This window comes from Anthonomus grandis, chromosome 1, assembly GCF_022605725.1.
Source record: "Anthonomus grandis grandis chromosome 1, icAntGran1.3, whole genome shotgun sequence".
NCBI classification, from domain to species: Eukaryota; Metazoa; Arthropoda; class Insecta; order Coleoptera; family Curculionidae; genus Anthonomus; species Anthonomus grandis.
In genome coordinates this window covers 32917613-32937847 of record NC_065546.1, presented here as the reverse complement: position 1 = coordinate 32937847, position 20235 = coordinate 32917613, and the positions used below count along the sequence as shown (strand labels likewise).

The window sequence follows — 20235 nt, the reverse complement described above, 5'->3', positions numbered from 1 at the left end:
GTTTTTACAGAAAAACACAGGAAACTGTGGACTTACTTAAACCTGTGTATCTTGCAACAAGAAAATAACCATCAGTAATAAATTGTCTCAGTCTGAGAAAATAAAAGAGACCAATAAGGATATGTCTGAGTTAAATGAATTGAGCCGACGTTCACAAGGTAGTACCTCAACTAAAACTTTACCACCCCATCCTGTAAATAGTTTATTTCGTGAACTATGTGAAGCAGAAGAATCTTCCAATAAGGAATGTGAATGACATATTGTGATTTTGGGTGAGTATATTCTATATGGATTTGGAAATGATTTAATTAGGTATTCTAAATTTAATAATTATAACTTCCATGCTATTGTTAAGCACAAGTCACAAAAGGTTTGTCTTGTATAACCACAGACTTGTCTTTAAATACCACTGTGATTTTGGGTATCACATCGAATTACTTTTTGACAACAAACTATCCATCATTTGAAGATTTAAATTTGAAAGTTAAAAATTGTTTAAATACAATCCTTATTTTAGTATACATTTCGAGAAGTAGAGCCGAGGCTGCTAATGAACCCGATATGTCAGAAGGGAGGCTATACAAGCAAAAATAAATTGATGTCAAATTCTTGATATTTTTTTGAGTTTAGTGAGAAGCATTATATTTTTTAGAACTGGTTTAGTTTCTCTGTACTCTAAACGAATTTTCTTAGAATTTAGGCTATTAGACTACAGATAAGTAATTGGTATTTACTTTCATATAATTGTATATTAAATTTAGAGGATATGGAATTTAAAGATAAGGACACAGGAACCCTAATGCTCCAAATTTACTTGAGGAAAATATTTAATTTGAGCACAATTAGTCTGATGCCCTTTTGTAGAAAATAATTTTATCTTTGCAAGACAGGTTTAAAAAAGAACACAAAATTATTGCAGACATTTGTTAATTAACATTGATAACCCATGGGTAGTTATGCATGGACTTTCACCCCAATTAAAACAATTCCTAGTGTCTAGAACTCTAGAACCATATTAATGCACACAGAACAGTAGAGATGTGGCTCCACTTAATATCAGCCGTTTTATTTATAATCATTGCGGTGATTGCCGCAAAATTGTATGTGAAACTGACAACAGGATGGTGCTACAGTAACGTCTGTTTGATTGGTAAAACTGTTATCATCACTGGCGCGAATTCTGGTAAGTAGTTTGCATTAATAGACATATATTTTAACAAAAAAAAGAATGAAGATTTTTTTAAGGGCTCGGATATGAGGCTGCTCTAGATTTTGCCAAAAGGGGCGCCAGGGTAATCCTGGCCTGCAGAAATGCTGAAAGGGGCCTTAACGCTCAACTGAAAAAGATGCTAGATGTAGCATCTTTGAAATCTGTCAGGGAATTCGCTAACGATATAAATAAAACAGAGTCAAGGTAATTAGTTTGAAAGAAATTAATATTAACATTTAAAAAATTTAAATATCGCGCGAAAGTAAGCCGAGTTGATTGGTGATTGATTCGCGAATTCCAGATAATGTAGTTCATTAAATTTAATTATTGCTTAGAGTAATGGCTTTTTCATGCAACTATCCAATTAATTTAATGAAGGATTCATTACAATGATATAATAATTTATTGAGGGACAAAGTTAATAATAGTGCTATGGTTAGAACTTTGGTGTGACACGTGTTTCGCTAACTATTTTGGTTTAGTTTTAATCGTCGGACGAAGATTAAAATTAAACCAAACTACTTGCAAGTGGCCTTATATACTAAAACTGTAACTAATAAAGTAAAAAATTCAATGAAGCATGGCTGAAGTAACAAAACTATAGGAGAGTCCTTTATGCATATTATAATGTTTTATTTTTGAATATTGCTAAACTCTTGTATGCATCTAATTTTCTATTGTTACTAGATGGGTTAAGTAATTTTGAGTTATCTATTCCAACAAAGCGGCCAATATTTAAAACATTTTCAGCCAAATTTGACTTTTCAACTCTTCCATATTTCACATGAGCTACATAGGTTCTTTAAATCTGAGGTAATTTATCTTCTTGTTTGCCCTATGTGTATTTCCTGTCACAATTGATACAATTAATCAAAACAATAGAAAGGTTAATAGTTTCAAAAAATAGCTCAAAGCTAGTTTTTGCCTTTCTGGAACAAAAATTTGATCAATAAAGATTATTATTATTACTTGGTATTGCAATGGAAGTTTGCTTATTTTTGTCTTTTTGAAATAAAGAATGTTAATTAGTAATAAACCTCTTGCATGAATTAAATGCCACACCAAGGTTCCACCTCTAGGGCTATTAAGAAAGCTTCATGATCAGTGGAACAGAACTTACATTTTAAGATCAGAACTAAGATTGGACTAATTAATACAGATGTATGTGTGGTTTCTGAAAGGTGTGCAAATGCCTTTCATCTTTTCAAGTTCATTGATGATGTATCTCTTAAAAGTAAATCTCATTTTGCCAAAAAGACTGAAGTTTTTCATAAGCAGAAATAGTTAAATTTAGAGATGAAACACTTATACAGGGTGTTCATTTGAAAACTTCCCACCACGGATTTATCGAAAACCACTGTTTAAAAAAAAAACGCCGAAATACGTCAAAAAGTTTGTCAAGTGGGACAACATTCTAACCTAAAATTACTTCACCCTCTGCCCCCCAGGGTCATCCCCTTAAAAATTTTAAATGGCAAGGGGTATTGAGTAATAGCTTGTTTAAAAGGTCTTTCAAAGTCGATTGTTTAAAAGGTCGATTCGTTTTCGAGAAAATTATAAAAATCCTTGTTTATCTTAATTTGTTCGAATAGAAAATATCAGTTTTTATTTCAATAAGTGTTCAAAATGTTGCCCGTTTTTGGCCAAACAATGATATAGGCGATGTTCAAATTCCTGACGGACATTTTCAAAAACATGTTGTGGGATATCATGGCAGCTGTCGATGATGCGTTGACGAAGTTCATCCAAACTTTCAGGTTGGGGAGTAAACACAATAGATTTCAAATGACCCCACGGAAAAAAGTCTAACGGCGTTATATCAGGAGATCTAGCAGGCCATTCTATAGGCCCCCTTCGCCCTGTCCATTTATCTGGAAACTCGTCGTCTGAAATATATTTCCAGCAAGACGGCACTCCTCCTCACTATGTCGTTCGGCAAAAACGCTTGTTTCCTCTTCCGATACATTTAAGTAACAACTTTTGAACCCAACAATTAACTAAAATTACATTGTTTAACCAGGGCCGAGTCTAGGGTATTTCCCGCCCGGGTGCAAGAGCTAATTTTGCCGCCCCTTCTGCAGTGATTTTTATAAAGTGTTTTAAAAAATGCTCTTACCAAAGTACAACGTGTAAAAAAAAGGGTGTAATAAAAAAATCAAATTGAATTAAATTCCAAACACACATATATTAATCAATATATCAATATTATCTATACAAAAAATATACATAAAAGCATATATTATTTACTTATAGAAGTATTTCTATATTAATATGTAATTACATCAATATAAACACCTAAAGAAAATATATTTTACTTACATGCTAATTTAAAGAAATTAAAAAAAAAGTGATTATACCCTGGTTTAAATGCTAACATTTACTTTTCTTGCCTTTTCATATGCAAATTCCCTAATTAGGTCGGTAACATCTAAATTAGAAACAATGTCTTCCTCAATACTTATTATTGATAAATTTGATAGTCTTGATTGGCTCATTGTGGATCTTAAGTAGTTTTTTATTAATTTTAGTTTGGAAAATGAGCGTTCCCCATGAGCTACAGTGACTGGCATTGTTAAAAATATTCTTAAAGCTACGAATAAATTTGGAAATATGCCTTTCAAATCGTTAGCAACCAGATATATTAATATTTCTTTGGCCGAGAAAATATTTCTATCATTAATGTAAATTGATAATATGTCGATTTCATTATAGAGGTCCAATCCATTTATGTCCATATTTTTTGTTTCAGGGTCAGTTAATTTAGCTTCTAAATTCTTACAATAGGTCATTATTTCGGGTTTGGAAAATGCTTTCAAATTGTTTAAAAAACCAAATAATTCAATATGTTGTTGTAAATCGTGAAATCTCTCATCCAATTTTGAGGTTGAAATATCGAGAATATTAAAAAAAAATTACTTTAAAATTTATTTCTGGAGATTGGATTGGCTCATCCTTGTGTTCATAATCAAAAAACGTTTTTTTTTTCCTTGGTCTTATTGAGTGAATGGCTGGAAAGGAAATTTCGGCGTTTACTTCTTCCGCAATTTTCTTAGATTCATTTATCATGTCTAAAAACCCGTTTTCCGATCTCATTTGTGTCAAAAATAATTTGATTTCTTTTAGCATCTGTACAGCTTCTGGTAAAATAACATTAGACTAACTAACACCGAACTAAACTAACAAACAAATAAATTTAAATGATTTTATTTTATTTATTAGGGACATTGCAATATTCTTTGTTTCATTATCTCTGCTTTCATCATTAAAAAGCGTAAACAGAACATCATACACTTTTTCTAACTCAAATCTAAGAGTTTTTATTGCCTCAATACGGCTTTCCCAGCAGGTATCCGATAAGGGCTTTAGTGTTAGCCTGGGCAGCTCTTTTAAGAGAGCATTCCATCTGTAAGTTGAGGCCGAAAAAAAGACATATATTTCCTGAATAATGCTAAAAAAATTAGTTACTTCTAGAGAGCTTTTTGCTGCATCATTAACTACGAAATTTAAATGGGCGGCACAGGGTACAAAAAAGGCTCTAGGATTAATATTTAAAATTTTGTTTGTAGGCCTTTGTGCTTGCCTTTCATGTTTGCTCCGTTGTCATAGCCCTGACCTCTCATATCGGCAATATCAATATCCAGTTCTTTTAAATAATTTAATAAAAAATCTGTTAACCCCTGACCAGTAGTGTTTGTAACTTTACAAAATCCTAAAAAATTTTCTCGAATTTCTATACTTTTAGAAGAACCATCAATAAAAACGAATCTAACAATAATGGTAATTTGTTCTTGGTGACTAACGTCAGGTGTACAGTCAAGAATGATTGAGAAATATTTGCATAATTTTAAACATTCAACAATACACTTTTTTACTTTTTCTCATATTAAAAAAATCGATTCATTTTGTATTTTATCTCCCAAATAATGCGGCATTTTGTCCCCATCTTTTTGGACTCTATCAATATGTTCGGCCATTACAGAATCAAATTTTGCAATCGTCTCAATTAATTTCAGAAAATTACCGTTACCCTTATCAAATAGTTTTTGACTATTACCCCTAAAAGCTAAATTTTGTCCAGCTAAAAACTGGATAACAGATATTATTCTCTCTAAAATCGTCTTTTCATCTTTCTTTTTACAAAGTTCATCTTTTTTTTTTCATTTGAAATAAATTTTGATTGATAGAGTCCACAGTTAAACCTTTTTCTATTGAGTTTTTTAATTCAAGCCATTTCCTAACACTTTCAAAATGCCCCTTACTGGTTTCGTGTCTTTCTAAAGTCCGAGATAAATGTCGCCAGTCACTATAGCCATTCCCCTCATTAAAACTATTATCAGAAACTTTAAATAATTTACAAGGAAAACAGTACACTGAATCTTTAGATTTTGAGTAAATAAGCCAGGTTCTAGAAACTTTTTCATTGTTAGTTCATTTTTTTTCAAAGTAAGCAGCGCTAAAACATCTATTTAAATTATTAATGGGATAATTAATATTTTTAATTTGAACAGGTCCTATTCCTAAAATCAATAATCTAATATTATCCGTTAATATTTCGGGCCAATATGCTGGATCTTTAAATCGTTCTTCATTTACCTAAATAGCTTCAATGTTCTCAGTTTGCGTATTTGCTGGCGTATTCGTCGAGTGATCATCTTGTTTCAATTCATCTCCTGATGGTTGTTGATCTTCATCATTTGGTTGTTCTACATCGGCATCGGCTTCAGTTGACGTCAAAGGTAGAACATCCGACCTTTGGCTTGTTGAAGGTTGAGGTTGTGCCGGTTGTGGGTTCGTTGACGACGCAAAAAACTTTTTTAACGAACCTTTTCTAGCTTCCTTTTTTGGTATTGGGAACCAGAAAGCCTCTTTCGACCATTAGCCATCTAAATCAACAAATATTTTTTTTAGAATTGGCACAAAAATCAGACATTACTTTTTTCAATGAAAAATTGCTTAAGGCATGAAGTTCTAAATATTTGAAAGATATTAATAAAATATTTTAAACTTACCTTTAACAACACAAACACAATTTTTATATAAAATGTATTAAAAATAAACACTAATCGACAAGTCGCTTTAAAACTCGCAAATTAAAATAAATTAAAAACAAAAGGGTCGGAATTTCTAAATATTACACCCCCGCTTATTTCTGCAGTTCCAAAATACATATTATTTATTACCCAAAAGTATTGAAATTCCGCAAGAAATAAATTGCGAGGAATTACTATTGGTGGTACTTTACGCGGCTCTTTTAATTACGCCGTCCTTATAACAATCAGCACCGCCCTGGCTGAACCCACCATAATTGCGGTGCTTTTGTTTTTATTTTTATCGGCGCACCCTCGGCACGGCTCGGCCCTGTGTTCCACAACCTGGTAATAAAATGCGATCACTATTCTCGTCACTATAGCATCTGCAACTTACAACATTTAAAAGTTTTTAGTAAAGTAATTTAAAACATTAAAATTACTTTTTAAATGTTTTTCAGTCAGCAGTCAAAAATTTAATTTTAAATGAAGATGACATTTTTTGTCCTTTGATTTGTTCCCAATAATTCCTATACCAGAAACTTTGGTAAAATCTGATTGAACTTTTGGAAAATGTTGTATTATTGTTCAATACAACAATTCATATTATGAACAATTTGAAGATATGGCTAATATGGGTAATTCTCTGTCTCTCTTCCTAGCAGTCTTCATCAATAGAGTTCTTCATGAAGCTTTTTGAGTTAAATGCAAAAAATACATTCCAATACTTTGCGTTAAGACATGTTGATGATGTATTTACCGTGTTGGACAAAAGCAAATGCAATATTGATAATTATTTAGAACAACTAAATAATTATTCTTTTCCATCAATTAAATTTACCTTCGAACAAGAAACAAAATAACAATTTCCATACTTAGATAGTCTTGTCATCAAAAATAATAGGTTAGAAATTGATATTTATAGAAGAAAAAAACAATTACTTTAACGACTAGTGACTGTAACCATTGTTCCAACATAAAATGGATAGCATGCATTTCTTGTTACAGTGTTTGGTCTCGTTTCTTTTAAGTAGTAATTTATTTCATACAGAAAAAAACAAAACACGACACGACGATAGGATTATTCATCTTCAAGTGAGAAATTGTTTTATTTACATGGGTAAAAAAATGTTCAATCACCTTCCTCTTCGATTAAGAAAACTTAACTCTTATATTAGCTCTAGTTTGCTTTTTGATATTTACTAGTAGTTTAACTGACTAATTAAATAAGGGTTTGTCAGCAACTCTGTTAAGGGTAATAAAGCTATTTTGTCAATTTGAATAGAAGAGATAAGTCTAAAGGTAATCTTAAAAACTAACATTTCAAGCTGATGAAAATAAGCAAGCTTTTGTGGCAATTTTATAAGATACCATCTTCAAATGGTCTATCAAAGTTTGTTTAAATCTTTTACGAAACTCAAGAGATAAAACGAAGACCAGTGCGAAAAGTCAGTCAAATCCCTGAAAGTCAATTGTTTAGTTTAGTATGGTGTTTAATGCTTCACTGGATTTTTCACTCAGTTACATCTTCAGTATATTGGCGAGTCACTTTAAGTAGTTTAAATGCAATTAAGTTAATTAACTTCCTCTCAAAAATACTAACATTGTTGGCGAAACCCGTGTCGAAAATTAAATAAAAAGTTTTGGTTAGTATATATGACATAAAGTTAATTAATTTTTAGGCTTGATATCTTATTAAACAATGCAGGTGGACTATATTTGGAACCCAAAATGACTGAAGACAATTTGTTGCTTATGATGGCCACAAATCACTTTGGGCCCTTTTTATTAACAAATTTGTTATTGGGTAAGTTATCAACCAAATTGAAAGCATGAGAGCAACAATCACCATAAGTTTTGCCTGTAAGAATCATTTAATGAACACTTTTAATCTCACTTCTTGGGTCAATCAGATTTTCAATTTTAGATTTAATGAAAAAAACCTCAAACGCTCGAATCGTTAATGTCTCGTCAGTGGCCGCCACCCTGTTTAGACCCAAACTATATGTCACTAGCACAAAATTATTCAATGAAACCATCGGACAAGGTTCCGATTGGGAGATTTATGCCAGAACTAAGCTTTGCAACATCCTCTTCACCATAGAATTGGCAAAAAGACTGAAAGGCACCAGTGTCACCACATACGCTTTACATCCTGGTATAATTGTGAACGATGTGTTTAGGAATACACCATTTTATATGCTGATACCTTTGAAGTACGTGGCTCGGTGGATTTTAAAGGTTTGTACTTGAAATAATGGGCTTCAAGTGAGATATAATAATTTTTCTTTTAAGGATTCATTAGAGGGCGCGCAAACTAGTATATATTGTAGCATTGCTCAAGGTATAGAGCCACTTTCTGGAGGGTTATTTGAGGATTGTTCCCGGATCGCACCTTACGTAACAACTCAAATTCCAGGACTGTCAGAACGTCTGTGGGAGATATCCGAGGAGTTAGTGAAGTTAGGGTAGTTGTAATCCATAAATATATGAATTGTTTAATTTCTACGGAAATGATGAATTATTTGTTTAACACATATTCCAGCCACCAAATATCCAAGACAAGCATAGTACATTTTGAACAACCCTTGTAGGTATTGCGGTAGATGGGCACTGTTGTTGGAATCATTGGTCTTGTCTCTGGCATAATGAATGCCTTCGAGAGTCGTAAACACATTCTTGCACTTTTCTGTGAATTCAGCAAAGGTTCCGATTGTGTTCAACATGATTGTTCAATAAGTCAAAATTCTACAATTTTTCAGAAAATAGCATAAAACTTCTTAACTCTTAACTTAATGAATGCACACAGACAGTGAGGTTGGGAGGGGGTGTCATCCTCAGAGGGTGTGTTAAAGATAGGAGTACTACAGGTCTCTATTATGGAACCATTTTAATTTTTATAAATGACTTGCCAATGTATGGGATTGCTCAATATTTAGTTTGCAGATAACACTACTCTCACCATTCATGATAAAGATTTAGAAAGTTTGTGGACGTATGCAGCACAACTGAAAACAGACGAATGGTTTGGTGCCAATAAACTAATGCTTAATAAAGAAAAGACTCAAAAAATAATATTCTATCTGACGGATATTGCAGATTTTATATATCCCCATGAACACAAAAAATATATAAATCCCCATCAAGTAAAATTTTTAGGGTTTTATTTTCATTCACAGCTCACATGGGATGTCCATTCGGAGGAAGTATCGGAAAGGTTGAAAGGCACTGTGTTCTTGTTAAGAAACCTCTATAACTGTGTATTATGGCCTTCTTCACTCGGTCATATGGTATCCTAAATTGGGGAGGTGCACCTTCGGCTGCAAGATTGTTTTCTTTACAGCGCAAGGCTATTAGGATCGTAGCAGGTATAGGTTTTAGGGATGACTGCAGACCAGTTTTAAAAAAATTAAATATGCTAAGGGTATGGACATAACGGAGATCATTGATCCTCGACCATAGCAAAGCCCCCTCGACCATTGGTCCGAGCCTCGCTCCGACCCATGCGCCGCAGTGGTCACATCGAGGTTCGGAGCATCGCATTTTTACACTAGTTTGGCGTAAACAAGCGTCGCATAAACATGGATTTTTCAACCTCCTCTTCATCAGATGAAGAAGATATTATTTTGAGTTCTAGTGCTAAAAAGTGGTACCTATATAAAAGGTATCAAAATACGAAAATACATCCTAAACAAAAAACGCATGTCGTATGGACAATTTCACCATCTTTATAAAGATTTACGAAAAGACCCTGCCCGCTTTTTTGATTACATGAGAATGAAAATAGAAACTCTTGATTATATTTTAAACGAACTTGGAGATAAACTAAACAAAAATTACCAGAATTGCCATCGTCAACCAGTTGGATCTGAAGAAAGACTAATGGTAACTTTAAGGTAAGTTTAAATCTTTATTAATATTTCTTCCGAGAAACATTTTTTTTAAATACAAAACATTTTCTTTCTAAACAAATATAAAAAAGCAAAGCGTTACAAATTTTTTCGGCAGAAATATGTGAAACTTTAACAAATGTATTTAATTTTTTTTTAAATACATAATGTTATACCTACCTGATTTCAGTTAAAGCCCAAATTTCCTAGGAAAACCTTGGTTTAACTTTAAAGATAAGTAGTTGGGAACGCCCATGGTTAGGCTGATTTTTAAGGGAATTACATTGGCTACTGACTTCTCGACGGATTCCAAAAATTCTCTTAAAAATTAGTCTAACCATGCGCGTTTCCAACCACATATCGTTAAAACTAGAATTTCCTAGAAAATTCGGGTGTTAACTGAAATCCGGTTTTTACAGTAAATCATTGTGTTATATAAAACTTAACGTTTAACTTTTTTTTTTAATACAAACATAAAAAAACTTGAAATGTTCTTCTAATACGAATATACGGTGTGTCCAAGATAAGATTAAACTAGGTTTTGACCTGGATGAAGCAATTTCTCATAGACGAAATATCGCGTCGGATTGAAAGCTTACTTACGTCATATTAAAGAGCATGTTAAGCTCTTTAATATGACGTAAATAAATGTTGAATCTGATGTTTCGTCTACGAGAAATCGCGTTTTCCAAATCAGAAATCGTTCTTATCTTGGACACATAGTATATAAAAATTAACGTTTTAATTTCCAAAATGATTATTAGAACTAGCATAATTATTAGTGCACTGTTCTGTCGCCAGGTCTCTAGGGTTGTAGTATTAATTTTGTGAATAATAAGCCAAATGAATTGATGAATGACTTGATGTTGGAAGTATATTACTATTTTGCTGAAATGGTAGTAACTCTGTGAAATGTGGTTCCGTAGAGGATTGTATATTATTTTTTTGTGTTGTTGCTCATGTAAAATTTGTTGCTGTTTGCGTCTGGTGTCCAGTAGATAATTGTGAATTGGTTTTTTGTGTTTGTGATTGGTATTTCTGTACAAGTTGAAGCACACTTATTCAAAATTGGATTTTAGAACTTGCATCAAATGTTTTTACATGTGGCAAAATGCTATTAAAAAATGACTCATCTTCATCTATTTCTTTTTTGATGGCTTTTTCTTCAGCCATTTCCTGTTTTTTTCTGTCGATATTCTTCTTTTCTTTTTAGTTATTCCATTTTTTCCTCTTCTACTCGAATAAGTGATTCACCCAGCTCTTTTGCCAGAGATTCTTTGCACTTTAGCTTTTTTTAATATTGGAGTTGATGTACTCATCTTCGACGTTGGTCTGGAATCGGAAGCGGGCTCGGAAACTGAAAATTGTGAGGGACTGTCATCCCCAAGGTCGACGTCAACGTCTGCGTCGCTCAAATTACTGCCGTTGGCGTCGCCCGACAAGGTATTGTTGGTATTATCTTCAACAGAAAAATTTCCTTCCGTTTCCCGAGGGGTACAAGTGTCTTTTAAGAATAAAAGAGAATCAAAAAATGCTCACTTGTCTTTTTCGTCATCATCTGCCCCATCACTAGATTTTTTCAATGGTTCTTCCGAGAGTTTTTTTATAAAGGTTTGTCGCAGTCTCTTCCATGTAGCTTTTGCGGGTGGCCGCTGAAAAAATGTTTTTATGGGTACTTTTGGAAAATGCAAATTATCTTAGAGTTAAATACTAAACTAAATATGTTATTAATATTTCTATGAAGATTTTTTGCTAATGGTGAAGGTATAAACTGAATGTGTGGCTAGTCGGGCTTATAAAGGCCGTCGTAAAGTGAAATTTCTTTTTTTTTTTTAGAAGAAAGATACACGAGGGTCTTAAAACATAACTAGACACAAATTTAGTTTAAACACTGGTGAGAAAGCCTTATCAATTTTTCTTATATACTTTTAGGAATAATATTTATTTTTACTACTTTTTTTTTTTAGGTTTGTTTCCGGCGGCATCTCATTCAGAACCTTAGCGTTTTCATTTCGAATGGAAAAAAGCACAATCAGAAATATTGTTATGGAAGTTACGGCATTTTTATGGGACATCTTTTTTAAAACACATATGCCAGTTCCCACGCAGGATGATTTCAAAAAAATTGCTGACGATTTCTATAAAATTTAGAATTTCCCGAACTGCGTGGGAGCTCTCGATGGAAAACATATCCGTTTGCGATGTCCCAGTAACTCTGGTTCAATGTTTTTTAACTACAAGGGATATTTTTCCATCGTACTTCAAGCTTTAGTAGACGCAAATTACAGGTTTGCAAATATTGATGTTGGAGGATATGGTAAGCAAAGTGATGGTGGTACATTTAAAGCTTCACCATTATACAAAAAGTTATCGCAAGGCAGTCTTAATTTACCAGACACTAATCCACTTCCAGGCTCAAACTTAGTTATGCCATATGTTATGATTGGTGACGAAGCTTATCCTTTAATGAAAAATTTACTTAAACCCTATAGTAAAAACAATTTAAACATCGAAACGGAAAATTTTAACAAACGTTTATCTCGTGCAAGACGCACCGTAGAATGTGCGTTTGGTATTCTGCGTGCGAAATGGCAAATTTTAGATAAACCGATTCAAACAGATGTCACACTAGCAGACAAAATTGTCAAAGCTATTTGTATTTTACATAATATAATAATTGATATGGAAGGCATGAAACACAATCTGAAAGATTTTACGAATGGAAGATACAATTAAAATAACGAACAACGACAAGCTGGTGGAAGGTTAAACGATGAGGCAAAATTTGTACGAGAAAATTTTAAAACTTATTTTATGCAACAGAACTAAATTATAAACTGGTAGTTTAAAAAAAAAATTGTTTTACGTACCTGGCACATCACACTCATTTGCTATTTCATTCAACAATTGGCCAATTAACTCTTTAAAACAAAACGTTAAAAATTTACATTGTGCAGGGTTATTTTACAACACACAAGAATTCCTTCAACAATAAATAGATAATAGTGCTTTTTAATGTCCTACTTGTCTTAAGTGTCATAATATGTATGTTATACTTTTAACATTTTTATTTTTATTGCCCCATAATCTTGCTTTAAATTTCAACTCTTAGCTTATACATTTTTTTGACTTATGTAAATGATATTAACTTATTTATGTCTGACAAATTCTAAACTCCTCCAATATTTTGACGTGGCGATCCAAGATGGCCGCCGAATATGACTTAACTGAGTAAAGGAATGAGTTTATTGAAATTTAAACAATAAACAACCCAAATTTTAATTAAGATAATTACAATATGCAGCAGACTTGTAAATATACATATAAAAATAGGTATAAATCAAGTAAAGTTTGCTTGAAATAAACTAATATATTTACAAAAAAAAAACTCCATACAAGCACTAATAGTTTCTAAAAAGTTGATCAACATAGCCCACCAGCTCAGTAACATGAACTTGCTCCTAAAACTTATATGTTTCCAAATCACTTTAAAACTTCAATAAACTTACCTTTAAAGTAGTATCCCTGCTCCTTAAAAAGGCCAGACCATCTTTAAGTGTTTTTTCATTCAGTAAGATGTTATAAGGTATACCCATTTCATCATATAGCCTCCATTGGGCCTCCAAAGAAAGCTTTGAACTACTTGCAGAAAAGAGAGTAGAAACATGATTCAACCTCAGTTGTTTAGTCAAATACAGCGCTAAATCATTTAATTCTGATAAAACATTTGCTGAAACTGTAATTTAAAACAAAATTGTTGGTAATATCCTCTATCTCCAAGCAGTTACCTCCTGAGGAAACTATGGCAAAACTGATCCTGTATGGAGCAAGTTTTCGGTGGAACCTTAATAAGGTTCTGCTGTTGCCTTTATACTCTGATTCATCATAAGCATCACAGATGGTTGTCATGAACATAGTTGTTAAATTTATTGTACTAATAATGCTGTGTGGTTGTATTCGTTTCTTACCATCACTAAACTGAAAAAGGGCTTAAAAAACACTAAAAAGACCTTTCAGACACCTACCTTCTCTTCTCCAATATCTCTTAATGGTTTTGGTTGCATGACAATAGTTTCAACAAGTTCAGTTGTCCAAGGCAGTTTGGCCTCAATGTTGACACTCATTTTATTGTTACTATCAGTTTTAATGTCTGTTAAAAAGTACCTGCCTGGGTTTGGTGAGAACTAAAAATACCCTATTAGTATTTATTATTAAGAAATAAGTTGGTATCACCTTTCTCCACCATATCCGTCTCTCTCTTTGCCACTGATGAAAAAACTGAACGGCATTTGCTGGACTGGTAAACACACTACATCTTAAAACTTCCTGATCTTCTTGAGAAAATAACTCATTCAAATCAATTTTTTTATCTTCAAGTCTTTTCTTGTAAGATTCAATGAGTTCTTCCTCTTTATAAGGTTTTTTTTTGAATAATTTCAGCTACCCCAAAAGGCAACTTTTCCAAAGACATACTTTTCCCAAACATAAATGTATCTTTAAAACAATTATTACCTGAAAAGAAAACACTAATGTCCTTATTGATTACGATATTATAAAACCACTCGTCTTTTAGGTTTCTTAGCAACAGCCATCCAGTGGGGCCCACCTTAAATTGCTCCAATTTTTGCCTGAAAGGAAGTTCTTTTTGAAGTAAGCCATGTTTTTCACATAAAGTTAATATTGAGTTAAGCTTTGACATTATCAGACTTCTCTTGATTTTCAAATAACAAGTCTTCTCTAGATTCCAAAACAATGTTGCCTGGTGGAGCTATAAAATAATCTTCTTCTACCAAGGATGCATTTTTTAAGATATCTGCTCTACAATTGCCATCAGTAACTTTATCTTCTCTTAATCTTAATGGTCTAAAATAAATGTAGCTTTTACTAGGTTAAAACCAAATGGATACTGTACTTACATATCTTCAAGAACTGTAATCAAAGGTTCAACCCCAGTAGTATCAACTTGTTGAATCTGATCAGCGAATTCGATAGCAGCCTCCAACGTTTCAATTCCTTGTTTATTGGCGCAATCAACCAAAGATAATCGTTCTAGTAAAGCGATCGTATCGGCGTCTATTTTCGTTTTAGGGGGCAACTTTTGGGGGTCTATACGGGATCGATACGGTTTTTCCGGGACTAAAGACTTCAAAGGGCTGAGCGGGATCGTAGTTGTTTTGGCACTGTAGTGTCGTGTGAGACGTAAGAAAAAATGACTTGTTTTATTCATTACAAACTCTTAGGGGTTTTTAAAAGATTTGTGGAGCGTTTTTTTAGGTTAATTTAACAATGACATAACCTAAAATAATACTTGAACTGTCAAAGTAAGAGCACGTCTTCACAGCCGACTTTACTCAAACCGCGAAATGATAACATCGGCAATATGGCTTTCAGATCCGTTTTCATTTCAGTTCTCACGGGACTAAATTGTAGTGTAGATGTAATTGATGTAAATTGTAAATGTAGCTATTATTAAGAACTTACTAAATCTTAGTATCATTTCCTAGCCAGTGTCGGTGAGTTATATAAAAACAGTGATAAATTGTTATAAAGACAAACACCTTGTTTGTAAAAAGAAACAGGTGGAGCCGGCCGGCTTCTTAAGTGGGTCATTGGGCTATTTATCGATTTTCAAGTTTATTTTACATATGACTTTTAAGATTTTTATGTTGTGCTCTTATCTGTGTGATTTGGGATTTTTTATGAATATCTTGTGTTCCACTAAAACTAGAAACTTATGCCTAAGAACCATGGTTAATGCTTTATTCACATCAAAAAATGTAGGTTTTGTTTTATTTACAAATATATTTGAAGGAAATCTGGTAAGGAATACCCATAGTATTAGTAAGTATAGGTAAATCTATTAGCTTTATTTATACAGGGTGTCCCAGCGAAAACGAAACAGGTATTTTTGGTATGAAAAAAAAATTTTTTTACAAAAATCTTGAACACGTCGATTTTATTTTCGAGGGGGACAACTTTTCCTTACCAAGGCACCCTCATACCAGTAACCCTCTTCGAGGGGGTGGGATCACCCCTAAAATCTTAAATAGAAAGAGGGGTCGTGTGATACCTTATTTTAAAGGTCTTTTAATTCTGAATCTAACTGCCAAATGGCTAAAATTTTTTATCCGGATATGACAGTTTGTCAAAATTGTAGAAACAGCGAAAATGAAAAAGGTATTTTGAACTCTGTTTTGAATAATATTTTTAAAAGAATAAGAAAGTCCTAATTTCAAAGGGGTCACTTATTAATTAAGAGGCCACCCTAATACCTGGAACCCTTTACGAGGGGTTGAAAGCACCCCTTAAATCTTAAATAGAAAAAGGGGTCGTGTCATTCCTTATTTTGAAGGCCTTTTTACTCTGAATTTAAATGGTGACTTCTGAGTGACTGATGGATATCTTGTGGATATAAAAATAGCAAGAAATACAATCATTACTGCCAGTAAAAGTGGAGAGATAAGAAATACCTACCCTTTTCCTTTTGTGTCTTTTAAATAAAACAAGTTTATTTAAATTACGTCAATTTATTAAATGTTCAAATTGTGCCCCGCCTACTTCCATGCAGGAATACAGGTTTTGCTCAAAACGATGCCTGACGTTTTGTAGAACTTCAGGTGTTATCATCTGACACTCATTTATAATTCTCTGGCGTAAGTCTTATAAGGTGTCCGGTTGGGTAGCGTAAACTTTTGTTTTTAAATGCCCCCATAAAAAAAAATCTAATGGGGTTAAATCGGGTGACCTAGCTGGCCATTCCATAAAAGGTCCTCTCCTTCCAATCCAACGATCAGGAAATATCTCATCAAGATATTGCCTCACACCAGCAGCATAATGTGGAGGCGCTCCGTCTTGTTGAAAAACGACTTGATCATCATCAGAATGATTTCCGCCTTCCATTATTTCTACTATTCTTGGATATACGGCATTTTCCAAGAGATTTCGGTACATTTCTCCATTCAAATTTCCGGGCAGAAAAAACGGACCAACAATGGAGCCGCCCAAGATTCCCGCCCAAACATTTAACTTCTCAGGGAACTGGGTATGAACTTCACGATACTAACCCGGATTTGCATTTGACCAGTAGCGGCAGTTATGACGATTTACGTTGCCATTAAGAAAAAAAAGTAAATTCATCTGAAAAGCAAATGTTGTAAATAGGACGCGGATTAACAGTTATCATATCACTAAGCGATTCACAAAATTGCACTCGTCTGTCAAAATCGTCCTCATTCAGTTCTTGCACCAGATGAATTTTGTAAGCATGGAATTTATTATGCTTAAGTATCCTATGAACACTACTTTTGCTTACTCCTGTACTCGTCGCCAATTTTCTGACACTTATTCCTGGCTCGGCATGAAGTTGACCTAGGACAGTTATTTGCATTGCTTCATTGACAACAACAGCATTTTGAACCTCACGCTTTTTATTTAAGACACTGCCAGATTCCCTAAATTTAGCAACTATTTCTAGAACGTATTTTCTGTTGACTCGTTTTTCTGGATGAAGGTCATTAAATTCTTGTACCGTTCTATTGGCACAATTGTTATGCCGAAAGAAAAACTCTATCATCTCAACCCTCTCTGCAGTAGAATAAACCATTGCTAACAGTGTTTCAACACGTAAAAGAGTGGGTAATCATTTAAAACTATTTAAATAAATGCTGCCTTATGAAAAAAGTACCAATGATATTTAGCAAGCCAAATAAATTCTTCAGATACTTGTGTTTGCATTTTATTTGGTATTTTGTTTTTATTTATGATATGCTGATAAGGTGTAATAACAATAATATTAACAATACTAATAAATTTTTAATCATGTTTTAATGATCCAATAAAAAAAATTGTAAGAAGAAAGGGTTTCAGGCATAAAGGTTTATTTAAAGCATTTTTTCCAGAATTTTATTTGGCTTTCATATCCAGAAGAAATCCATCAGTCACTCAGAAGTCAACATTTAAATTTAAAGTGAAAACGCTTTCAACATAAGGTATAACACGATCCCTCTTTCTGTTTAAGATTTAAGGGGTGCTTTCAACCCCTCGTAAAGGATTCCAGGTATTAGGTGGCCTCTTAATTAATAAGTGACCCCTTCGAAAATAGGATTTCCTTGTTCTTTTAAAAATATTATCCAAAAAAGAGTCCATAATACCTTTTTCATTTTCGCTATTTCCGCAATTTTGACAAGCTGTTTTATCCAGAGAAATAATTTTAGCCACTTCAAATTTGGCAGTTATATTCAGAATTAAAAGACCTTTAAAATAAGGTATCATACGACCCTTTTTTCCATTTAGGATTTTAGGGGTGATTCCACCCCCTCGAAGGGGGTTGCTGGTATGAGGGTGCCTTGGTAAGGAAAAGTTGTCCCCCTCAAAAATAAAATCGACGTGTCCGAGATTTTTGAAAAAAAAAATTTTTTTCATACCGAAAATAGCTGTTTCGTTTTCGCTGGGACACCCAGTATATAGGAATCCATTGAAGATTCTTTTTGCCTTTTGAAACATGCCAAGTCCCTGCCGTGTTTCCGGATGTAAATCTAATTACAAAAGTAGTTTAAGAGCAAACAACTTAAAATTAAATGACTAAAAGCCATACCGAGAGATAATTGGGCTCCTACTCAATATTTTATGGTTTGTGTCATTTTGTATGATTATCTTTTACCTGATGGCACACTTAGTCACTCACTAAGATTAGAGTTAAAGCAAGATTAGTTTGCTCAGCAGTGCCTCAAATTTTTCCAAATTTATCTGCATATTTAACAAAAACAGTGCCTCTTTCTAGAGAAAGTCCAGAAGAAAGAAATAGTGAATAACAAAAACGTAATGAACTTACCAATAAAGCCTTTGAGCAACTTGATTTCATAACAAATTTTCAAGATCTTATGAGTAATTATTCCCAAAAAATTCGAATATCTGATCTGTGGAATGTAAAAAATGTTGGGAATACAAAACTATATTTCTATACGTTAAACTTGAACGATGCTTATATAAACATTATTAATCAAATATCAATATATACAATGAAAACAATAGATCAATCAATAGAAAACAATGAGTTGTCCCAAAATCACCTAAAGTGGATTTTACCTTTCGAATTGAAATTAAGTAGGTGGTCTCAACTCTAAAATCTATTAACTAGGTATAAGTCTTCTGATTATTGTGAGGTTAATAAATCATACTCTTCATCTCTAGAGAAGTGTCATGACTTAATTAACCATAGTTCAGATTTCATAAGACAGGCGTTAAATTTATAAGAAAGTTCTGATTCATACAACTTAGAGGATGAAAAAGATAGTGACATTTGTAATTCAGTAATACTTTTAATAGACCAAGTAACTTTATTTATCTTAAAGCATAAACGTTATTGCCCATCAACAATATTTAAACATTGTATCCACTTCTTTAGCACCGGCTGAGAATTTAATTTAATTGAGTTGAATTTAATGAGCTGTTAATTTAATTTATTAATTGATGAAATTTATATAACTAAAAGACTAGACTATAGGGAAAAAAGTCTAATAATGCATTTATATAATTATTAACGGTGCCTATACATATTTGAAACCATAAATCAATGTCATAAAATAAATAAAATATTCTCATTTGTAAATAAAGCAAAATTAAAATTGAACGTCCATCTCGGCAGAGCCGCCCTTTCAAAGGGTAAGCGGATCCGAATCTCCCACATGGTGCGAAGTTGCCAACTGTTATTTCGCGGCTTGAGTAAAGTCGGTTGGCGACATCTTCGACGTCGCGAAATCCATTCACAAAATGCTCATCGATTGAATTAAAACTTAAAAGAACGGTTAATATGCAATGAGATTATTAAAAATTGGTGATTGAGCAATTTAAGACTCAAAGATTTTTAGATTTTCTTGGTATGTTTAGGAAGCTTACCTCAAATCCATTCAATTAAAACAAAAAAATTCTTGGATGAGCCATTTTTTTGCCAAAAAAAACGGCAATTTATATTGTATATGGACCACGATTTTCCTATGCTTCTATTTACTTATGGACACAAACTATATTAAATTAAATATTAATTACACAACACTTTTTTAAAGTTGTTTACCAAATTGCCTCCTTTAATATTCGAATCATACGAATTGTA

General features: G+C 32.9%; 3 protein-coding genes across 3 annotated transcripts; 1 reads left to right on the top strand and 2 right to left on the bottom strand.

Moving 5' to 3' along the window:
- Positions 1–549: 549 nt before the first annotated feature.
- LOC126739855 (retinol dehydrogenase 12-like) lies at positions 550–8745 on the top strand. Its single transcript, XM_050445675.1, has 5 exons — positions 550–1183; positions 1246–1414; positions 7920–8044; positions 8165–8478; positions 8533–8745. Exons 1-5 carry the CDS (start codon positions 1039–1041, stop codon positions 8707–8709), a joined length of 930 nt encoding a protein of 309 aa, XP_050301632.1. The 5' UTR covers positions 550–1038; the 3' UTR covers positions 8710–8745.
- A 4732-nt stretch (positions 8746–13477) lies between these two features.
- LOC126739866 (DNA polymerase subunit gamma-2, mitochondrial) lies at positions 13478–14504 on the bottom strand. Its single transcript, XM_050445688.1, has 5 exons — positions 14361–14504; positions 14153–14311; positions 13916–14105; positions 13637–13863; positions 13478–13588 (listed from the first exon to the last, which is right to left on the bottom strand). The coding sequence occupies exons 2-5, from the start codon at positions 14249–14251 to the stop codon at positions 13529–13531; spliced, it is 576 nt and encodes a 191-aa protein (XP_050301645.1). The 5' UTR covers positions 14252–14311; positions 14361–14504; the 3' UTR covers positions 13478–13528.
- Positions 14505–14812: 308 nt separating this feature from the next.
- LOC126739875 (glutamyl-tRNA(Gln) amidotransferase subunit C, mitochondrial) lies at positions 14813–15431 on the bottom strand. The gene is made up of 2 exons (XM_050445696.1): positions 15044–15431; positions 14813–14990 (listed from the first exon to the last, which is right to left on the bottom strand). Exons 1-2 carry the CDS (start codon positions 15352–15354, stop codon positions 14813–14815), a joined length of 489 nt encoding a protein of 162 aa, XP_050301653.1. The 5' UTR covers positions 15355–15431.
- Between the last annotated feature and the right edge of the window lie 4804 nt (positions 15432–20235).

Excerpts from the sequence above, each read along its gene's own strand:
- LOC126739855 (XM_050445675.1), top strand. The coding sequence starts at position 1,039 with ATGTGGCTCCACTTAATATCAGCCGTTTTATTTATAATCATTGCGGTG. Across the intron at positions 1,184-1,245 it reads CATCACTGGCGCGAATTCTG|GGCTCGGATATGAGGCTGCT; the intron begins GTAAGTAGTTTG and ends GATTTTTTTAAG. Across the intron at positions 8,045-8,164 it reads ATTAACAAATTTGTTATTGG|ATTTAATGAAAAAAACCTCA; the intron begins GTAAGTTATCAA and ends TTTCAATTTTAG.
- LOC126739866 (XM_050445688.1), bottom strand. The coding sequence starts at position 14,251 with ATGAGTGTCAACATTGAGGCCAAACTGCCTTGGACAACTGAACTTGTT. Across the intron at positions 14,106-14,152 it reads GAGATATTGGAGAAGAGAAG|TTTAGTGATGGTAAGAAACG; the intron begins GTAGGTGTCTGA and ends GCCCTTTTTCAG. Across the intron at positions 13,864-13,915 it reads TGCCATAGTTTCCTCAGGAG|TTTCAGCAAATGTTTTATCA; the intron begins GTAACTGCTTGG and ends TTTAAATTACAG.
- LOC126739875 (XM_050445696.1), bottom strand. The coding sequence starts at position 15,354 with ATGAATAAAACAAGTCATTTTTTCTTACGTCTCACACGACACTACAGT. Across the intron at positions 14,991-15,043 it reads ATTACAGTTCTTGAAGATAT|ACCATTAAGATTAAGAGAAG; the intron begins GTAAGTACAGTA and ends CATTTATTTTAG.